General features: G+C 41.4%; 1 protein-coding gene across 1 annotated transcript in view; it reads left to right on the forward strand.

Moving 5' to 3' along the window:
- The window catches only part of LOC122559955 (sodium- and chloride-dependent neutral and basic amino acid transporter B(0+)-like), a 73,793-nt gene that overhangs the window by 48,581 nt on the left and 6,743 nt on the right, over nt 1–18,469 (forward strand). Inside the window, exons 10-11 of the mRNA XM_087994600.1 lie at nt 1,139–1,248; nt 1,594–1,764. Of these exons, the coding sequence (XP_087850726.1) occupies nt 1,139–1,248; nt 1,594–1,764 (281 nt within the window). The remainder of the gene's footprint in view (nt 1–1,138; nt 1,249–1,593; nt 1,765–18,469) is intronic.

The raw sequence follows: 18,469 nt of genomic DNA on the forward strand, positions 1-18,469 counted from the left end.
TTATGTGCTTCCTATTTCTCATCTACAGTCAGTTCCCAGAGATATCCAAACATATGGAGAAAGTGAGGTTTACAAATGCTGGATATCAGAGTCAAAGAGTGTGGTATGGAAAAGGACAGCTGGTCAGGCAGCATCCGAGGAACAGGAGTGTCGACGTTTCATGCATAAGTTCTTCCTAATGAAGAGCTGATGCTCAAAATGTCGACACTCCTGTTCCTCGGATGCTGCCTGACCAGCTGTCCTTTTCCAGGGAACATACGTATCCAGGTAAATTATGATGGGGAGGTATTGGAGGGGTAAGATATGGACAGTGGTGTCAGTGCCTGCAGATAGTTTGCCAAGACTGAGGAGAGTTAGTTTGTCTTTGTCATTATCACATGTGGTATAATTTGTGTGTGTAATATGAAACATTTGATACTATGGCAAGGGCAGAAGCCTGAACAACAGAACAAGCTGTGTATTTCCTTAATCAAATGTGATTAAATGTTGGAGAAATAAACAGGAACATCTGATAAGAAAGATCAATAGAAGTTGGCAAATTTAATGTCAAATCAGGTGCAGAGAGAGAATTAAAATTGAGTTAAGAGCAAGGTAAATTTAAAAAGATAAAAGTCAGAGAGAAACAATAAAATTTGATGTTTATCACATTTCTCAAAATTACTCGTAATGTAAAGAAATGAGGTTCCCATAGTTAATTGTTTAATTTCTGGATATGGCATTCTTTGGTAGTCAATAGCAATTTTATTGTTAAAACGTTACTTATGTCTAAACTAACCGTGCCATAGAGAATTACATTTTTGTCAATGCGTACAAGCAAAAACTTTGTGAAACTCACACAGTGGTTAAGCCTAACATGTCAGCTTCACAAAGTTAATTAAGCAATGCATATCAGCCAGAACTTAAGGAAAATCATAACTTTTGGAAATTTACATGGTATCTCTACCTCAGCACAGGTTGCTGGTTGATTCATGCGTTGTGAACAGTATTCACTTCAGGTACACTGTAACTTTTCCAGCAGTATTGATTAACTGTTTTCTTGCATGTATATTTGCGTTACTCAGAGAGGTCACACAACGAGAATGAGCAGTCACCTGAAAAAGAATGATGGTGATTATCTTTTCCTTCTTATCTTTCACAGGGGGAAACAGATTCATTGAGGACATTGAAATGATGATTGGTAAAAAGAGATGGTACTTCTGGCTGTGGTGGAGAATATGTTGGTTTTTAATTTCTCCTTGCCTGATAACAGTAAGAAAGGTTATGTCTTTTAGTGATTTAAAATTCAGTAAAGAATAATTGTATCTGTAGTGGTTGGAACGAGGTCAGCCAAGTGGCTCTCATAGAAAATGAGTTTCCTGATTGGGGCTGCTAACTTGGCTCAATCAGGGGAGCCCAGGCTGACAGATATAAACAAGAGTGTCAGGAGTTCTGCTCATTCTAGGAGCTGGCTCTGAGCTAGCTGGGTCAGAGTCATGTACTATGCACATGTAAGTAAAGGGTGAGTTGGCGACAGGATACGGGTCCTTGTGAAATTATTTCAGTGCACATGCTGTCTTATTCTACATCTAATCTTTGTGGAATCATTTCAAACAGGGAATCTTAATCTGGTCGACTGTCACATTTCACCCACCGCAATATGGATCATTTGAGTACCCAATGTGGGCAATACTATTTGGCTGGTGTGTATTTCTCTTCTGTGTTATTTGGATTCCAATTCTGGCAATTGTGAAAATTACCCAAGCTAAGGGCTCCAACTTATATGAGGTAACTTTATAACTGCCTTTGAAACTTGAAACAATTTTTATATATTGAATCTTAGAAATGAATGACACTGAAGAAGAAACCCTTTAGCCCATTGTACTGTGCCAGTTTAAAAAAGTGCTAGCAGGCATAATTCCACTTTACAACTCTCAATTTATTTGATTATTGGATTTGAGTGTTGCTGGCAAAACATTTATTGCCCATTCCTAATTGTCCTTGAGAGCTCATGGTGAGCTGCCCTTTTGAATTTCTGCCACCCATGGTGAGGTACATATAGTCCAGATTAGAGTGGTGCTGAAAAAGCACAGCAGGTCAGGCAGCATCTGAGGAGCAGGAAAATCGATGTTTCGGGCAAAAGCCCTTCATCAGAAATACAGGCAGAGAGCCTGAAGGGTGGAGAGATAAGTGAGAGGAGGGTGGGGGTGGGGAGAAAGTAGCATAGAGTACAATAGGTGAGTGGGGGAGGGGATGAAGATGATAGGTCAGGGGGGAGGGGGGAGTGGATAGGTGGAAAAGAAGATAGGCAGGTAGGACAAGTCATGGGGACAGTGCTGAGCTGGAAGTTTGGAACTGGGGTGAGGTGGGGGAAGGGGAAATGAGGAAACTGTTGAAGTCCACATTGATGCCCTGGGGTTGAAGTGTTCTGAGGCAGAAGATGAGGCGTTCTTCCTCCAGGCGTCTGGTGGTGAGGGAGCAGCGGTGAAGGAGGCCCAGGACCTCCATGTCCTCGGCAGAGTGGGAGGGGGAGTTGAAATGTTGGGCCACAGGGCGGTGTAGTTGATTGGTGCAGGTGTCCCAGAGATGTTCCCTAAAGCACTCTGCTAGGAGGCATCCAGTCTCCCCAATGTAGAGGAGACTGCATCGGGAGCAACGGATACAATAAATGATATTGGTGGATATGCAGGTAAAACTTTGATGGATGTGGAAGGCTCCTTTAGGGCCTTGGATGGAGGTGAGGGAGGAGGTGTGGGTGCAAGTTTTGCAATTCCTGCGGTGGCAGGGGAAGGTGGCAGAATGGGAGGGTAGGTTGTAGAGGGGCGTGGCCCTGACCAGGTAGTCACGGAGGGAACGGTCTTTGCGGAAGGCGGAAAGGGTGGGGAGGGAAATATATCCCTGATGGTGGAGTCCGTTTGGAGGTGGCGGAAATGTCGGCGGATGATTTGGTTTATGCAAAGGTTGGTAGCGTGGAAGGTGAGCACCAGGGGCGGTTCTGTCTTTGTTACAGTTGGAGGGGTGGGGTCTGAAGGCGGAGGTGTAGGATGTGGACGAGATGCGTTGGAGGGCATCTTTAACCACGTGGGAAGGGAAATTGCGGTCTGTAAAGAAGGAGGACATCTGGTGTGTTCTGTGGTGGAACTGGTCCTCCTGGGAGCAGATACGGCGGAGGCGGAGGAATTGGGAATCCGGGATGGCATTTTTGCAGGAGGTAAGATGGGAAGAGGTGTAATCCAGGTAGCTGTGGGAGTCGGTGGGTTTGTAAAACATGTCGGTCGTCATTAATGGAGATGGAGAGGTCCAGGAAGGGGAGGAAGGTGTCAGAGATGGTCCAGGTAAATTTAAGGTCAGGGTGGTACATATAGACCACAGCCTAGATTGACCTGATAAATGATATTCCTCTCACAAACTTTTGTTGACACTGCATGAATATCTTTAATTTTCCGAAGTGCTTTGCTGGAATGTTTTTTATACTAACACCTAAGAGTTTTCTTATGGCAGCGGTTAACCGAACTGCCCTGTAGTTTCTTGCTTTCTCATTTTTTTAAGTAAAGGAGATTTGTTCACTAATGGACTATATAATGAAACCTTTCCTGAATATAGTGAACTTTCAAAAATTAAAATCAGTATGTCAACTATTTCATTGTTAAGAATCACACTACACCAGGTTATAGTCCAACAGCTTTATTTGGAAGCACTAGCTTTCGGCCCTCTGCTCCTTCATCAGGGGGTTGTCAGGTCAAACACCCGATGAAGAAGCAGCGCTCCAAAAGCTAGTGCTTCCCAATAAACCTGTTGGACTATAACCTGGCGTTGTGTGTGATTCTTAACTTTTTCCAACCCAGTCCAACACCGGTACCTCCAAATCATAGCTATTTCATTAGCTGCTTCTTTCATGACCCTAGAATGAAATCATCAGAGCTCAATGACACGTCATCCCATAGCTTTTACTGACTACCATTTTTTTGATTATAATTTTGTTGAGGTCTTCCTTTCCTTCCAATTCCAGATTTATTACTATTTCTAGTAACATTTATATTCTCTACAGTAAAAAGTGATGCAAAATACTTGTTCATTTTATCTGCCAGCTGTTTATTTTTCATTTTGATTCTCCAGTCTCATACTCAATAGGACCAATGCCCATTTTCTTAATGCTCTTTCAAAAATATCTATAGAACTCTGAAAATATATTTTTATACTTCTAGCTAGCTTTCTTATACTCTAAATTTCCCTTCGTATTTATTTTTTGTCATTCATTATTCTTTATTTATATTCTTTCCAATCTGCTCTCTCACTACTAATCTTTGCACAATTAAATGCTTTTTCAAAAAGTTTAGTACTATCTTTACCTTTTTTAATTAACGTTAGATGGCTGTTTTCTTGGAATTGTTCATTAGACTGTATTCACTCTGTGTATTCTAAAATATCCTTGTAAACATCCACCACTGTATTACTATAGACCTATCCTTTAAATTAATTTTCCAATTAGCTTGTACTAGTTCCTGGCCTTCAAAGTTACTCTTTATTAATTTTAAAATGTTAGTTTTGGGCACACTGTTCTCTCTTATTAATGTCTATCTAGGAGTGATATCATTCTGATGTTGTTTATTAATCCTGTTCAATACATGACACTGTCTGGTTAGCTCCCGAATGTTTTCTAAGCACCTATCCTGAAAATATTTTCTAATAATTTCTAATAAAACAGCCTTTGCCCTTTTTTTCCCAATGTATATAAGTATATTCATATCTCCCATGATTATTACCGTACAATAAGACCATAATGGGCGGCACGGTGGCACTGCTGCCTCACAGTGCCACAGACCCGGGTTCAATTCCCACCTCAGGCGACTGACTGTGTGAAGTTTGCACATTCTCCCCGTGTTTGCGTGGGTTTCCTCCAAGTGCTCCGGTTTCCTCCCACAGGCCAAACATGTGTAGGTTAGTTAAATTGGCCATGCAAAATTGCCCGTAGTGTTAGGTGCAGGGGTAAACGTAGGGGAATGGGTCTGCGTGGGTGTGCTTCGGTGGGTCGGTGTGGACTTGTTGGGCCAAAGGGCCTGTTTCCACACTGTAAGTAATCTAATCTAAAAAAAAAAGTAGACCATTCAGCCCATCACATCTGCCCCACCCATTTGAGTGTGGCTGATATATTTCTCAATCCATTGACTTGCCTTCTTCCAATGATCCTTGATCCCCTTACTATCTGTCTTAAGTACACTCAATGACTTGGCCACCACAGACCTCTGCGGTAATGAGTTCCACCGATTCCCCACCCTCTGGCTAAAGAAAGTCCTCCATTTCTCAGTTCTAAGGGGTTGTCCCTGTGCTCTGACATTGTGCCCTTGGGCTCTAGTCTCTTGTTTGGGGAATCATCTTCTCCACTTGCAGTCAATCCAGGCCTCACAGTAATCTGTAAGTTTTATTGCGAGCCTCCTCATCCTTTTAAACTCTATCAAGTACAGACCCAAAGTCTTCAACCACTTCTCATATGACAAGCTCTCCATCCTTGGAATCATTCCTGTGAAATGCCTCTGTACACCCTCCCCAGCTAGAGCACAGCTTTCTTTAGATATGATGTCCAAAACTACCCCAATACTCCAAATGAGGTCTGATCAGAGTCTTGTACCTATTTTGTAATCTAGCCCTATTGAAATGAATGCTAACATTGCATTTGCCTTCCTATCTGCTAACTGAACCTACATGTGAACCTTTAGAAAATCCTTAAATAGAATTCTTGAGTGCCTTTGTTCTTCAGATTTCCAAAACCTTTACCCCATTTCAAAAATAGTCTCGGACTCTATTCTTCCCACCAAACTACATGACCTTACACTTCCCACATTGTATTCCACTTGCTACTTCTATGCCCACTCTCCTAGCCTGTCCGAGTTTTCTTCAGCCTCCCCGCTACCGCAACACCCTTTGTTCCTCCATCTAACTTTGTGTCATCTGCAATCTATTCAAATGCTCTCTGTTCCTTCATCCAGATTGTTAAAGTATAACATGAATAGCTGTGGTCTCAACACTGACCGCTGAGGAATTCCACTGGTCACCAGCTGCCATCTTGAAAAAGACCTCTTTTTCCCCACTGTCTGCCATCTGCTAGACAGCCAATCCTCTATCCATGCCAGCACCTTGTCCCTAACACCATGTACTTTTACCTTATTTAGCAGCCTCCTGTGAAATACCTTGTCAAAGGCATTCTGGAAATCCAAGTAGATCATGCCCATTGGTTCTAGCCTGCTCATTACCTCCTCAAAGAATCCTAAGAGATTTTAGCAGGCATGAACACCACTTGATGAAGCAGTACTGACTCACCCCTACTTTACCATACCTTTCTAATAAACTCCCATAATTTCTTAATTTATTCTCTGTCCTACTGTGTGGTTGGCAATGTACTGAAAGGAGCCCTATGAATCATTATCACTAATCCCGAGATTGTTACCTAGCACTTTGACAGGAACAGTCAAGCTACTTGTGAAGATAGAGAAAGCCTTTATGGATATTTGATCGTTGAAATGCCGTTGAGAAATCAGTTTGAATAAATTAAAGTGTGACCTGATTAGGATTTTTTTTGTTTGGTTAGGTGCTAAAATGGATGAAAATTATGCACTAATTATCAAGCATTTTCTTATCCTTTGCACAGAAATTTATTGCATCATGCAAACCTGCTCCTGACTGGGGTCCACTCTTGAAATTGAACAGAGGGGAGAGGTACAAACATCAGACTGACCATGTATGAAAACTACATTCTTCTATTAACTGTGTAATAAAAATCAAAATTTCAGGATTTTATGTTTACTATGCATCAATTTTGTAATCAATTATATTGAGGGCTGAGAATTTGTAAAGAAAAAAGTATTATAAAACAAATTACCTCAAAAGACTAACTATAATGCTGTTGTTTAATGATATAGTTCAAAATCAACATTGTCGCTACTTAAAATCATTTTTCCTGATGCAATTAGAGAGGCAGAATTTTGAATGTCAATGAAAAACAGATTGTTTCAATGAATTGTTTATTTGATTCAGATGACTTGATCGTCAATGTGGTTTATAGTTCTTTCATACTAGCTCGACACTAAGGCACAATTTGTACTTGTCACATCAAAACAAGAGCTCTTCTTGCAGAATAAAGCATCAACAATTCTTGGTTGATTAAAAAGTCAGATACTTACTCTAATGTAACTAAAAATGGATTCTGGTACTGATAATGAAACAATCCTAAATCTGCACTTACAAGACAATAAATGTGCCTATCTATGTGATGATTGCATGCATTGATCTGTTTTTCTTTGTTAGTCAATGACACTACAAATATTCAGCAACACTTTAATCCTGTATTTTGCATCTGTGCTTTTGTTTGCCATCTTAGATTTTTGTTCTCAATTCAAGTAAAGTGAAAGCGTTTAATTCATGAAACCACATACTTGTATGTAATTACAGAGTCAGCATGAGCACTGTTGTTTTGAGATAATCAACTTCACTATTTACAACAAACTTAATGATTAACGTAATGAGAAATGTTTCTACCTAACTGCATGATTTTTAAAAACTCCTGTGCATTGAATACATATAATTTACAAATGTACAGTATTAAAATCTCTTTATTTTAAAGATCCGATCAGCAGGATTATTTTGCACCCATTCTAGTAGAATCCCTACAGATTGGAAGCAGGCTACTCATTCTGGATTAGTGATGCTGGAAGAGCACAGCAGTTCAGGCAGCATCCGAGGAGCAGTAAAATCGACGTTTCAGGCAAAAGCTGATGAAGGGCTTCTGCCCGAAACGTCAATTTTACTGCTCCTCGGATGCTGCCTGAACTGCTGTGCTCTTCCAGCACCACTAAGCCAGAATCTGGTTTTCAGCATCTGCAGTCATTGTTTTTACCTAGCAGGCTACTCATGTTCACACTGACCCTCCAAAGAGCATCCCACCCAGACCCACCCCCATCCCTGCATTTCCCGCAGCTAATCCACCTAACCTGCACATCTTTGGATTGTGGAAGGAAACCCACACAGACATGGGGAACTCCACACAGATAGTCATCCGAGGGCAGAATTTAACCCAGATCCCTGGCATTGTGAGGCAGCATTACCACCCACTGAGCCTTAATTCAGGTAGAAGGGGCAGGCCGATGGACTTTTGGCCAGAAGCTGTTCTGCCAGCTTCTGACTAATTGCACTTCCTCTTGTAATTTTGGGCTGAAAATTGAACTTTGAACATTTCTGCCTAAATGTGGGAATATGTATTTAAACTAGATAATACTATTGAAGTTAAAATAATAGCAATATGTAGACCAGCTTGTTATAATGAAAACAAACTGGGTTTAGTAGTTCCCTTTAAAGGATGATAAATGTGTCATTGCTGCCATCCCATGTTGTATATGCCTCTCTGTGTCACTGAATCAAAAATTTCAATTAAGTTATTGCGAATTGATTTATCTTTAGAATTCTATACTGGCTTTCCTTTAATGACTCAAGCCTCTCCAAACAATAATTAATTTTCTTGGCAATGATCTTATCACAAATGTTGGCCTGATTCACTTGTAATTATGAAGTTTATCTCCCTGATTTTTTGAACGGGGTTTAAACAAAATTCAGAAATAAATAATCTTATTATGGGAATGGTTTTAGAGTAATAACTAAGATACATCAGCCTGCTCACAGAACAGCTTGCTGCTTGCAATGCTTACTAGTTTTGTACTCATTGTGACAGATTCAGAATGGATTATGATTTGCATTCATTACTTTTTGAGTTTAGCTTTTAATTGCTCACAACTGGAATTTAAATCCTATTAGAAATAATCTTAAAATCATTTGACTGTTCTGAACATTTCAATCCAGAATACCTGAAGTACTAATAAATGTGATTTTTATGAAGGTTATTTTATGGAACATGAACTCACTGCCTCTGACCTCTGTGCTTGCAGACTGAGCCTGTGATACTAAACCTGGGCTCAGTATACTCTCCATGATATTTAAATAAAAAGAGAGATGAGATGCTGAAATAATGTGAGTCAGCAATTTGGACAGTGATATTCAGAGTGGGATAGGAAGTGACAGACTGTATGAGCTCAGCAAAACAGTATTATATAGGGTCAAAGTGGGGAAGACATGAGAAGGCAGGAAAATGTAGGTGAGGATCATCAGATCAGCCGTGATTTTGTTGAAAGGTGAAGCAGACTCAATGGACTGAATGGCCTGCTTCTGCTCCTTTGTCGGATGGTTGTATTGAGAGAGAATAAAATTGAGATAAAGAACGGAAGCATACCTCAGTGACAACATGTTTTCAGACTCTTCCTTCCCAATTATTTCAACAGTTTCCTGGCAGAACTTAGTACCTCAGATGTGAATAGTCCTTGTCCACACTGGAAGATGTCCTGCCAAGTGGTCTCACTCTGTGTCATATGCAAAAGATAGCCACAACTTATGAATTATGCCTCACAAAAAAACATTTGTTATTCAGTCATTTGGCTAAAAAGGGATGTGTGCAAAAGGCAAGAATGGTTGATGCATTTCTTCAAGCAGAACCTCTAAGATATCATCAATAAAACAGGAAAGCTTTGCCCCGTTCCTCTTTTCCACCACTTCAATAGGCCTTGATGTCTGTCACCTTATAATGTGATTTGTTGGTTCTCAATGCCAGTTACATTTTTAAAGAATAGAGCAACAGTGCTTAAAATGGTCTTATTTCGAGGATTACCAGGGTTTACTTTATAAATAAAATCAGAAAATGCTGAAGAACTCAGTAGGTCTGGCAGCCCCTATGGAGAGAGAAGTATATTTAATATTTTGAGGAAACCTGAGATCCTCCAGCGTTTTCTGCTTTTATTTCAGTTTCACAGCATCTGCAGTATTTGGTCTTTATTTAGATTTTAAATGCTGCTTTCTGATGCTAAGTGCAATAGAACAGAATATTGCAGTGATAAATACCAGGCCTGGATTGAGCTCAGTCTGAGATGTAGCAACGGCAGTGGAGCTGAATCCAGAGGTGTAGCTCTGCAGGTGATGTCCATGACTCAAAAAAACGATATAGGCTTGGCTGCTCAGGAACCAGCTGTAGAGACTGAATGAGTCATATCTGGAGATCGATAGGGCACAAAGTGCTGATTTTTGTGGTTTACAATTTTTAGGAATAGAGAACGAGAGTGCGAAATCAGACTGTGGTGAGAGATGGGTACAGTTGAGTAGTTGTTTCCCAGATTATTGTCTGTATTTGATAAGATTCGAAAAGGCAGGAGAACCCAGCCCTATAGAATGCTCTTCCTAAGCTATGTGGGAAATCAGGGACAGTTCCGGTGTCCATGATGACCACTTATAAAGGAAATATGTTCAGCTGCAGCTCCTGATTGGCTGCATGGAGTATCTGGACCCGCGATGGACTTACTATGGAGCATCTATGATGTTGAGCATGTCATGCACAGCATGTTTAGTGAGCTGGTCATACCACTAGTAAGAGCTACACAGAAAGAGAAATGTTGGGTGACCACCAGGAAGACGGGTAAGCATGGGCAAGCAGAGCAGGAGTTCCCTGTGGCCATTCCCTCTCAAACAGATGGATACTGCTTTGGATACTGTTGGTGGGGGGAGAGCTTCTCAGGGGAAAGCAGCCAGATCAGTGGCACCATGACTGGCACTGTTGTACAGCAGGGAGGGTCAAAGTATAGGCAAGCAGTAGTGATAGGGGCACAGTTAGGCATTTCTGTGGCCATGAGTGGGATTCCAGGATGGTGTGTTGACTCCCAAGTGTCAGGTCAAAGATGTCTCTGAGCAGATGCAGGATATTCTGAAGGGGGAAGGTAAGTAGCCAGACATCACGGTATACATTGGCATTCGACATGGGCAGAAAGAGAGATGAGGTCCGACAAAATTAATTCAGGGACTTAAGTAGGAAGTTGAAAAGCAGGACCACTAGATTTGTAGCCTCAGGATTACTCCATGTGCCACATGTTAGTGAGGCTAGAAATAGGAAATAAAATGCAGTTGAATGTGTGGCTAAAGACCTGGTGCAGGAGGGAGGAATTTGGATATCTGGATCATTAGGATCTCTTCCAGGGAAGGTGGGACCTGCACAAGGAAGACAGATTGCACTAAACTGGAAAGGCACCAATGTCCCACTAGGGAGGTTTATTAGGGAGGGTTTAATGTGACAGGAGGGTGGGTACCTGAGCAATAGGTCAGCATGTGGAGTGTTTGAAGAGAAGAGAGCAACTACATCAAATAAGTGTAAGAACATGCAGGGCCAGGTTAATGAACACGGCAGGGCTAGTTGTCTGAAGAGTATTTATTTTAATGCAAGGAATATAACATGTAAGGCTGATGAGCTTGGAACCTGGATTAGTACATGGGATTATGATGTAGCCATTACAGAAACTTGTTTGAGAGAAGGGCAGGACTGTTTAAGAAGGGTGGTAAGGACAAGCCAGGGAACTATAGACCAGTGAGTTTGACGTCGATGGTGGGCAAGTTGTTGGAGGGAATCCTGAGGGACAGGATGTATATGTATTGGGAAAGGCAAAGACTGATTAGAGATAGTCAACATGGCTTTCTGTGTGGGAAATCATGTCTCACAAACGTGATTGAGTTTTTGAGGAAGTAACAAAGAGGATTGATGACGGCAGAGCAGTAGATGTGATCTATATGGACTTCAGTAAGGCGTTCAAAAAGGTTCCCCATGGGAGACTGATTAGCAAGGTTAGATCTCATGGAATACAGGGAGAACTAGCTGGATACAGAACTGGCTCAAAGGTAGAGGGTGGTGGTGGAGGATTGTTTTTTAGACTGGAGGCCTGTGACCAGTGAAGTGCCTCAAGGATTGGTGCTGGGTCCTCTACTTTTTGTCATTTATACAAATGATTTGGATGCGAACATAATAGGTATGGTTTGTAAATTTGCAGATGACACCAAAATTGGAGATGTGGTGGACATGTGAAGAAGGTTACCTCAGATTACAACAGAATCTTGACCAATGGGCTGAGAAGTGGTAGATGGAGTTTAATTCAGATAAATGCATTTTGGGAAAGTAAATCTTAGCAGGACTTATACACTTAATGGTAAGGTCCTAGGGAGTGTTGCTGAACAAAGAGACCTTGGACTGCAGGTTCATAGCTCCTTGAAAGTGGAGTCGCAGGTAGATAGGATAGTGAAGAAGGCACTTGGTATGCTTTCCTTCATTAGTCAGAATATTGAGTACAGGAGTTGGGAGGTCATGTTGCAGCTGTACAGGACATTGGTTAGGCCACTGTTGGAATATTGCGTGCAATTCTGGTCTCCTTCTTATCAGAAAGGGGTCAGAAAAGATTTACAAGGATATTGCCAGGGTTGGAGGATTTGAGCTATAGGAGAGGCGGAACAGGCTGGGGCTGTTTTCCCTGGAGCACCGGAGGCTGAGGGGTGACTTTATAGAGGTTTACAAAATTATGAGGGGCATGGATAGGATAAATAGACAAAGTCTTTTCCCTAGGGTAGAAGGGTCCAGAACTAGAGGGCATAGGTTTAAAGTGAGAGGGTAACGATATAAAAGAGACCTAAGGGACAACTTTTTCACACAGTGGGTGGTACGTGTATAGAATGAGCTGTTAGAGGAAGTGGTGGAGGCTGGTACAATTGAAACATTTAAAAGGCATTTGGATGGGTATATGAATAGGAAGGGTTTGGAGGGATATGGGCCAGGTGCTGGCAGGTGGGACTAGATTAGGTTGGGATATCTGGTCAGCATGGGCAAGTTGGACCGAAGGGCCTGTTTCATGCTCTACATCTCTATGACTCAGAGCTCAACATTTCAGGATTTAGATGTTCCAGGCATGATGGAGAAGGGTATAAAAGGGATGGAGGAGTTGCTTTTATTAATTGAGAATATCACAGATGTATTAAGAGAGGACATCTTGGAGAGCTCATCTGGTGAGAACTTAGGAATAATACAGTTGCAATCATTATGATGGGTTACTCTATAGGCCTCCCAATAGTCAGTGGGAAATAGAGGAACAGATTTGTAAGTAGATCATGGCAAATGTAAAAATAACAAGGATGTTGAACTGGATGGTTTTCACTTCCTGCTATTCACAGGGACTCCATTAGTGCCAGGGTTTAGATAGGAGAGAAGTTGTTAAGTGCATCCAGAAGGGTTTCCTGAAACAAAAGTAGAATAGATTCCCTTCAGTGTGGAAACAGGCCCTTTGGCCCAACCAGTCCACACTGACGAGTAACCCACCCAGACCCATTTACCTCTGACTAACACACCTAACACTAAGGACAATTTAGCATGGCCAATTCACCTGACCTGCACAGCTTTGGACTGTGGGAGGAAGCTGGAGCACTCCGAGGAACCCATGCAGACACAGGGAGAATATGCAAACTCCACACAGACAACTACCCAAGGCTGGAATTGAACCTGGGACCCTGGTGCTGTGAGGTAGCAGTGCTAGCCACCATGCCACCCCATAGTTTAACTATGGAAAGGGGCCATTTTAGACATTGTATTGAGGAATGAACGTGGCCAGGCGATTGAAGTTCCAATGCGGAGGCAGTTTGCAAACAGTGATTTGTATGTTTTAAGATTGTTATGGGAAAGGATAAGACTGATCCTTGTGTGAAAGTGCTAAATTGGAGAAAAGCTAAGTTCAATTATATGAGGCAGGAACTGGAAAAATTGGATTGGGGACAGCTGTTTAAAGATAAAGTAGGAGTCTTTTAAAGACCAGTTGATCAGAGTTCGGGACCAGCATGTTCCTGTGATGATGAAGGATAAGAATGGCAAGATATACGAACCTTGATGAGTAGAGAAATGTGACTGGAAAAGACTTTATACACCCTTCCAACCTCAATTGTAGCAGTGCCTGCTGAAAGACAACTCAACAGGCAATGTTAATGGAGGAAAAGAAATCCCTTTTCAAGTTGTTCATAAGACACATTAGCTTATCCATCATAATGGCACAGAAAATAAAGCAGAATCCATGAAACCTGGCCTCAACTGCTTTTGCTCATGATGCATGTTCTTGGTCGGTTGCAAGGGGATGCAGGGAGTTCTATTCAATATTAGAGTAGATATGAAAGAGTTGCAGCTACATCTTCAATGTTTTCCTGAGTATGATATTGCTGTTCATTCATCTGTCAAAAAAAAGTGTCTGGGCTACAGATTTCTCCATATTTATTGCGAGTGCTGATCATTACCACACTGGCTAAATTACAGAAACTAATACATTCACTAGGAAAATGAGTTGCAAAACCTCTTTGATTAAACTCTTTTTTTCAACTTACTATTATCTCCTTACGTAGCTTAGTATCAAATGTTGTTTGATTGCATGCTACAAAGTGTCTTTTAATATCTTGCCCCATTGAAGGTGCAATATAAATGCAGATCTTTGTTATTTTTCTATCATGCTGCCTTTTGTACCTTCTCTCATGGGATGTTGGTGTCACTAACTGGGCCAGCTGTTATTGTTCATCTCTAGCTCGCCTTGAGAAGGTGGTGGTGTGCTGCCTTCTTGAAAATCCCAGTTAGATCCTTTTCTGTACCTGCTATTCATCAACTCTACTCCTATGAGTCATCATCTGAAAGTAGACCTGCATTCTGCCCTAAACCCCTCCCTTCACCCACAACCTTCTGACCTATACTGCACATATGTGCTCTTTAGTAGGCACTCTTCACCTTTGACTGAAAGGCGTGGACTACTTCCTTTTCTAACATGATGCATAATACATGAATTCATACTTAACAATAAATAAAACTGAATAAAACAAGAAGACAAAGAGGGGAGAAATTAGAGAAGAGAAAAAGAAAAAAATGTGGAGAAGCAGGGATAAAACAAAAGTGAGTGAACAGCAGAAGAAAGTCATAGATGCTCCCACAGAAGGATTTCAGGAAATGAAGAGAACCAAATATTCTGACTTGCTGTGTGCAAGATCCCGAGGGATCCTCTACTGAGCATGAATTTGAAGCTGGATTCTCTCACCAGTGGTGTTCTTGTCTTTTTCCAAGGCTTTGTTGCAAAAGCAAACATTTCTGGAAAAACTCAGCAAGTCTAGTAGCATCTGTGGAGAGAAAACAGAGTTAACGCTTTCACTCCAGCGATTCTTCTTCAGGCCTTTTACCAGCAATTTCCTGTTTTTGTTTCTGAGTTCCAACATCCGTTGTTTTTTTGTTCTCTTCAAGGTTTTGTTGCTTTTCTATGACAGTTAAAAGAAAATCCTGGTGGAAAATCACTCCAAGTACTAAATTTAAAATCACAATCAGCTTATAAATGCAGATGAAAGCTAGCTCGTGTTAAAATGTACAAACGTTTGGTGCATAGTTCCATCAGGAGATGGCACTGTCACACAAAGCAGAAAGGTTTGTCAAATCCATCTGGTAAGGTCATTAGTGGAGTGTGTTTAACTTTTGTTTCATTGTTGTGTTTCATTATTTGATATGACTCAGGATTTATCATAAATACTAGGCAAATTGTGAACCAAAAAGAAAATAACATTAATGCTGCATATCAAGCAGAAAATACTATAACAACTCAGCAAGTTAGACTTCTGTGGAGTCAAATAAAGCTAACTTTCTAGCTTATCAATTTTTCTCTCCTTACAGTTGGGAAAGCAATGGCATAATGGTAATATTACTGGACTAGTAATCCAAAACTCCATGCTATCCCTTGGCAAATTGAAACTTCCACTACAATCCTTTGCGGAACCTGCAATTGGACATACATTGAATCCCTACAATGTGGAAGTAGGCCATTCAGCAAGTCCAGCAGCATCTGTGGAGAGAAAGCAGAGTTAGCATTTCCATTCTAGTGAATCTTCTTCAGAGCTTGCAAACTTCAGAGAATGTGCAAATTCCACACAAAAAGTCACCCAAGAGTGGAATTGAACCTGGGTCTTGGCACCATGAGGCAGCATGCCACTGCACTTGAAGACCAGAAAATATTTCTACATCAGTTTAGTGCCATTAAGAGGGAAGAATATTTTACCAGACCTCAACTTCAAGGCATTTCATGGAGGCCTCCTCTTGATGAACTCTATTGTTGTGAGTTTCCTCATGCCATTTTCTGCAGCTTGCCTCATTGTCTAATTATCATGCTGTTATGGTGCTCCAATTGTGCTATCGGCATAGGCATCATTTTTAAAGTTCAGTCATACACCACATCACATACTGTCAGCAGGAAGTTACCTTTCACAGTACACCTAATGGATGGGGATAATAAACAGTTGCTTCTGAGAGTCCATTAGTGGCACAGCTGACACTTCATTGCAAATTTATAAATGGATTGCTGTTTAAGAACCGTATAACACAGGTTGCCCTTCCCTAGCATCATCTCATCTTAGAACCCTACCAAAAGGAGTGCTACTCTTTTGCTATTATCCACTGCTATCTAAAATCTTTGCATTGTTCAATGTGGGATCATCACATGCTGCAGAGCCTTCAAATGGTTGAAATATTCACTTTTATTCAGCAACAGCAAGCAAACAAAAACTGCAAAAGAAGCAGACACACCTGCCTTTCAAGCAGCAACAAAATTTACAGTCAATGAGTGATCATTGCACCCAACTCAAAACTATTAGAACTGGGTATCAATTAAGTCTTGCCTTGCTTGTTCTGCCTGAGCCTGCAGTGCATTTTCAAGCAGCAAGTCCTGTTTAATGTCTTCATCTTCCTCCTCAAAAGACTGGCTGTTCTCCCAGCTCTTCAGAGTCCACCAGATCTCTTTTTCCTGCTGAAGATGTGCAGAGCATACCATGTTGGGATTACACAGCATACTTTAGGATGTACCACTGCCTACTGCCTTGGCTGCAACACTGAACTCATCACTGGGAAACAAGTTGAAGTTGTGTGATCTGATATAAATTGCACCGGTAACAGTCTGGATCCATTGGTAGGTTGAGGAAAATGAGGTCCCACACAGGTCCCCAGCAGATCCTTGGATGTTGCCAATGGCACAAAAGCACAATACAACTATCATCTGTGATAGGATGGCCACTAAATCCATTAGCAGCTGACATAATTTATTGGCAGAGTCCTGGGATATTCACAGTCATTGATGATGCTGTGCCTCTCTGATTTGAAAACAACAGCATCCAGGACTATAGACTCTGAACCTTAGCACATCCTGAAATAACCTTCAGCTGTAACCTCTTCTGGTCCTAGGTTTGCAAGGACATCTGTTTCTCTTCAATTTCTCAGCACCTTTGTTGCACCATAGCAACAGCAATGATGACCTCTGCTGTGTCTGGATCTATTAATCATAGTTTGAATAAACCTGTGTGGAGAATGTCAGGAACAGAGAAGATCCTCCCTAATGTGAGACGTCAGCATTTGCATCATACGCAAATGGACGATCATATTCCACTATAGTGTGGGATGTGGAGGATCAATAAAGAGGGCCATGAAATGCCTCCAGGAAATGAGCCTTTGCCATAGGGACCTTATTCTGAAGAATGCAGCACAAGCCATGTCACAGAATTACAATAGGAGATGGTAAGTGCTGTATGATTACTGATACCTTATATCCCACCCATAGCCCCATTCCTCACAGCACCCAGGAAGGAAGCACTACATGTTGGTGAATAATTACAGCTCAGGGTGAGAGACAATCAGCTCCATGCCCTTGTCTTTGTGCAGCCTATGAGATCTTGAATTGTCTCCATGAATTCTCTTTGTGAATAGTGACGTGCAAATGACACTTTTGATGTTGTGTGTGATTACTTCTGCTTCACAAAGATGATTATGATCTGTCTGGACTAACCAATATCATGGTCAAGTGACCAAGATTTGTATCGAAAACTGCAGGCATTTCATATACTACGTACATGACTGTACATAGGGTACTATAGCTACAGATAACTTCAGCACATACTATGTAAGCGCCTGATTAATGCTATTACCCCTTGTTGGGTGTCACAATGCTCACCAGTAACATTTGCATGCTTAGACAGAAAAAAAATCCGCTTCACTCACTGAGTCTGCAGCGCCACAGTCATTTCCCATCTCTATTGTACACTCACAGTTTACATGAGTATGGAAGGCAAGGGAGGTCACATTTGGCCTCCTGAATGCAACCCCATGCTGATAAACAATGGACCCCATCAAACTCCATGCTCCTATCTTCCTTAGACAGCTGCAGTACTGAGCATCCACATGTTGCCATGCATTATTTGAATTACTGTTTCATCTCCAAACATCAGCCCCAGGGCTACACCTTACTCCTAACAATCTTTGTGCTGCACTGTTTCTTTATGGGATGTGGGCATCACTGGGCCAGCAGTTATTACCCATCCCTGGTTGCCCTTGAGAAGGTGGTGGTTATGAACATTTTTCTTGAGCCCCTGCAGTCAATTTGGTGTTGCTGGACACATGATTTTGTCCCAATGATACTGAAGGAAATGCTATTTTTCTAAGTGAGAATGGGAAGTGGCTTAGAGGGAAACTTGCAGGTGGTAGTGTTCCCATACTTTTACTGACTTTGTCCTTCCAAATCTAAGTGTGTGGTTTGGAAGGTACTGTATCAGGACC

This window comes from Chiloscyllium plagiosum, unplaced genomic scaffold (genome assembly GCF_037043375.1).
Source record: "Chiloscyllium plagiosum isolate Xiang-an unplaced genomic scaffold, Cpla_swu_hap1 HiC_scaffold_15, whole genome shotgun sequence".
Classification (NCBI taxonomy): Eukaryota; Metazoa; Chordata; class Chondrichthyes; order Orectolobiformes; family Hemiscylliidae; genus Chiloscyllium; species Chiloscyllium plagiosum.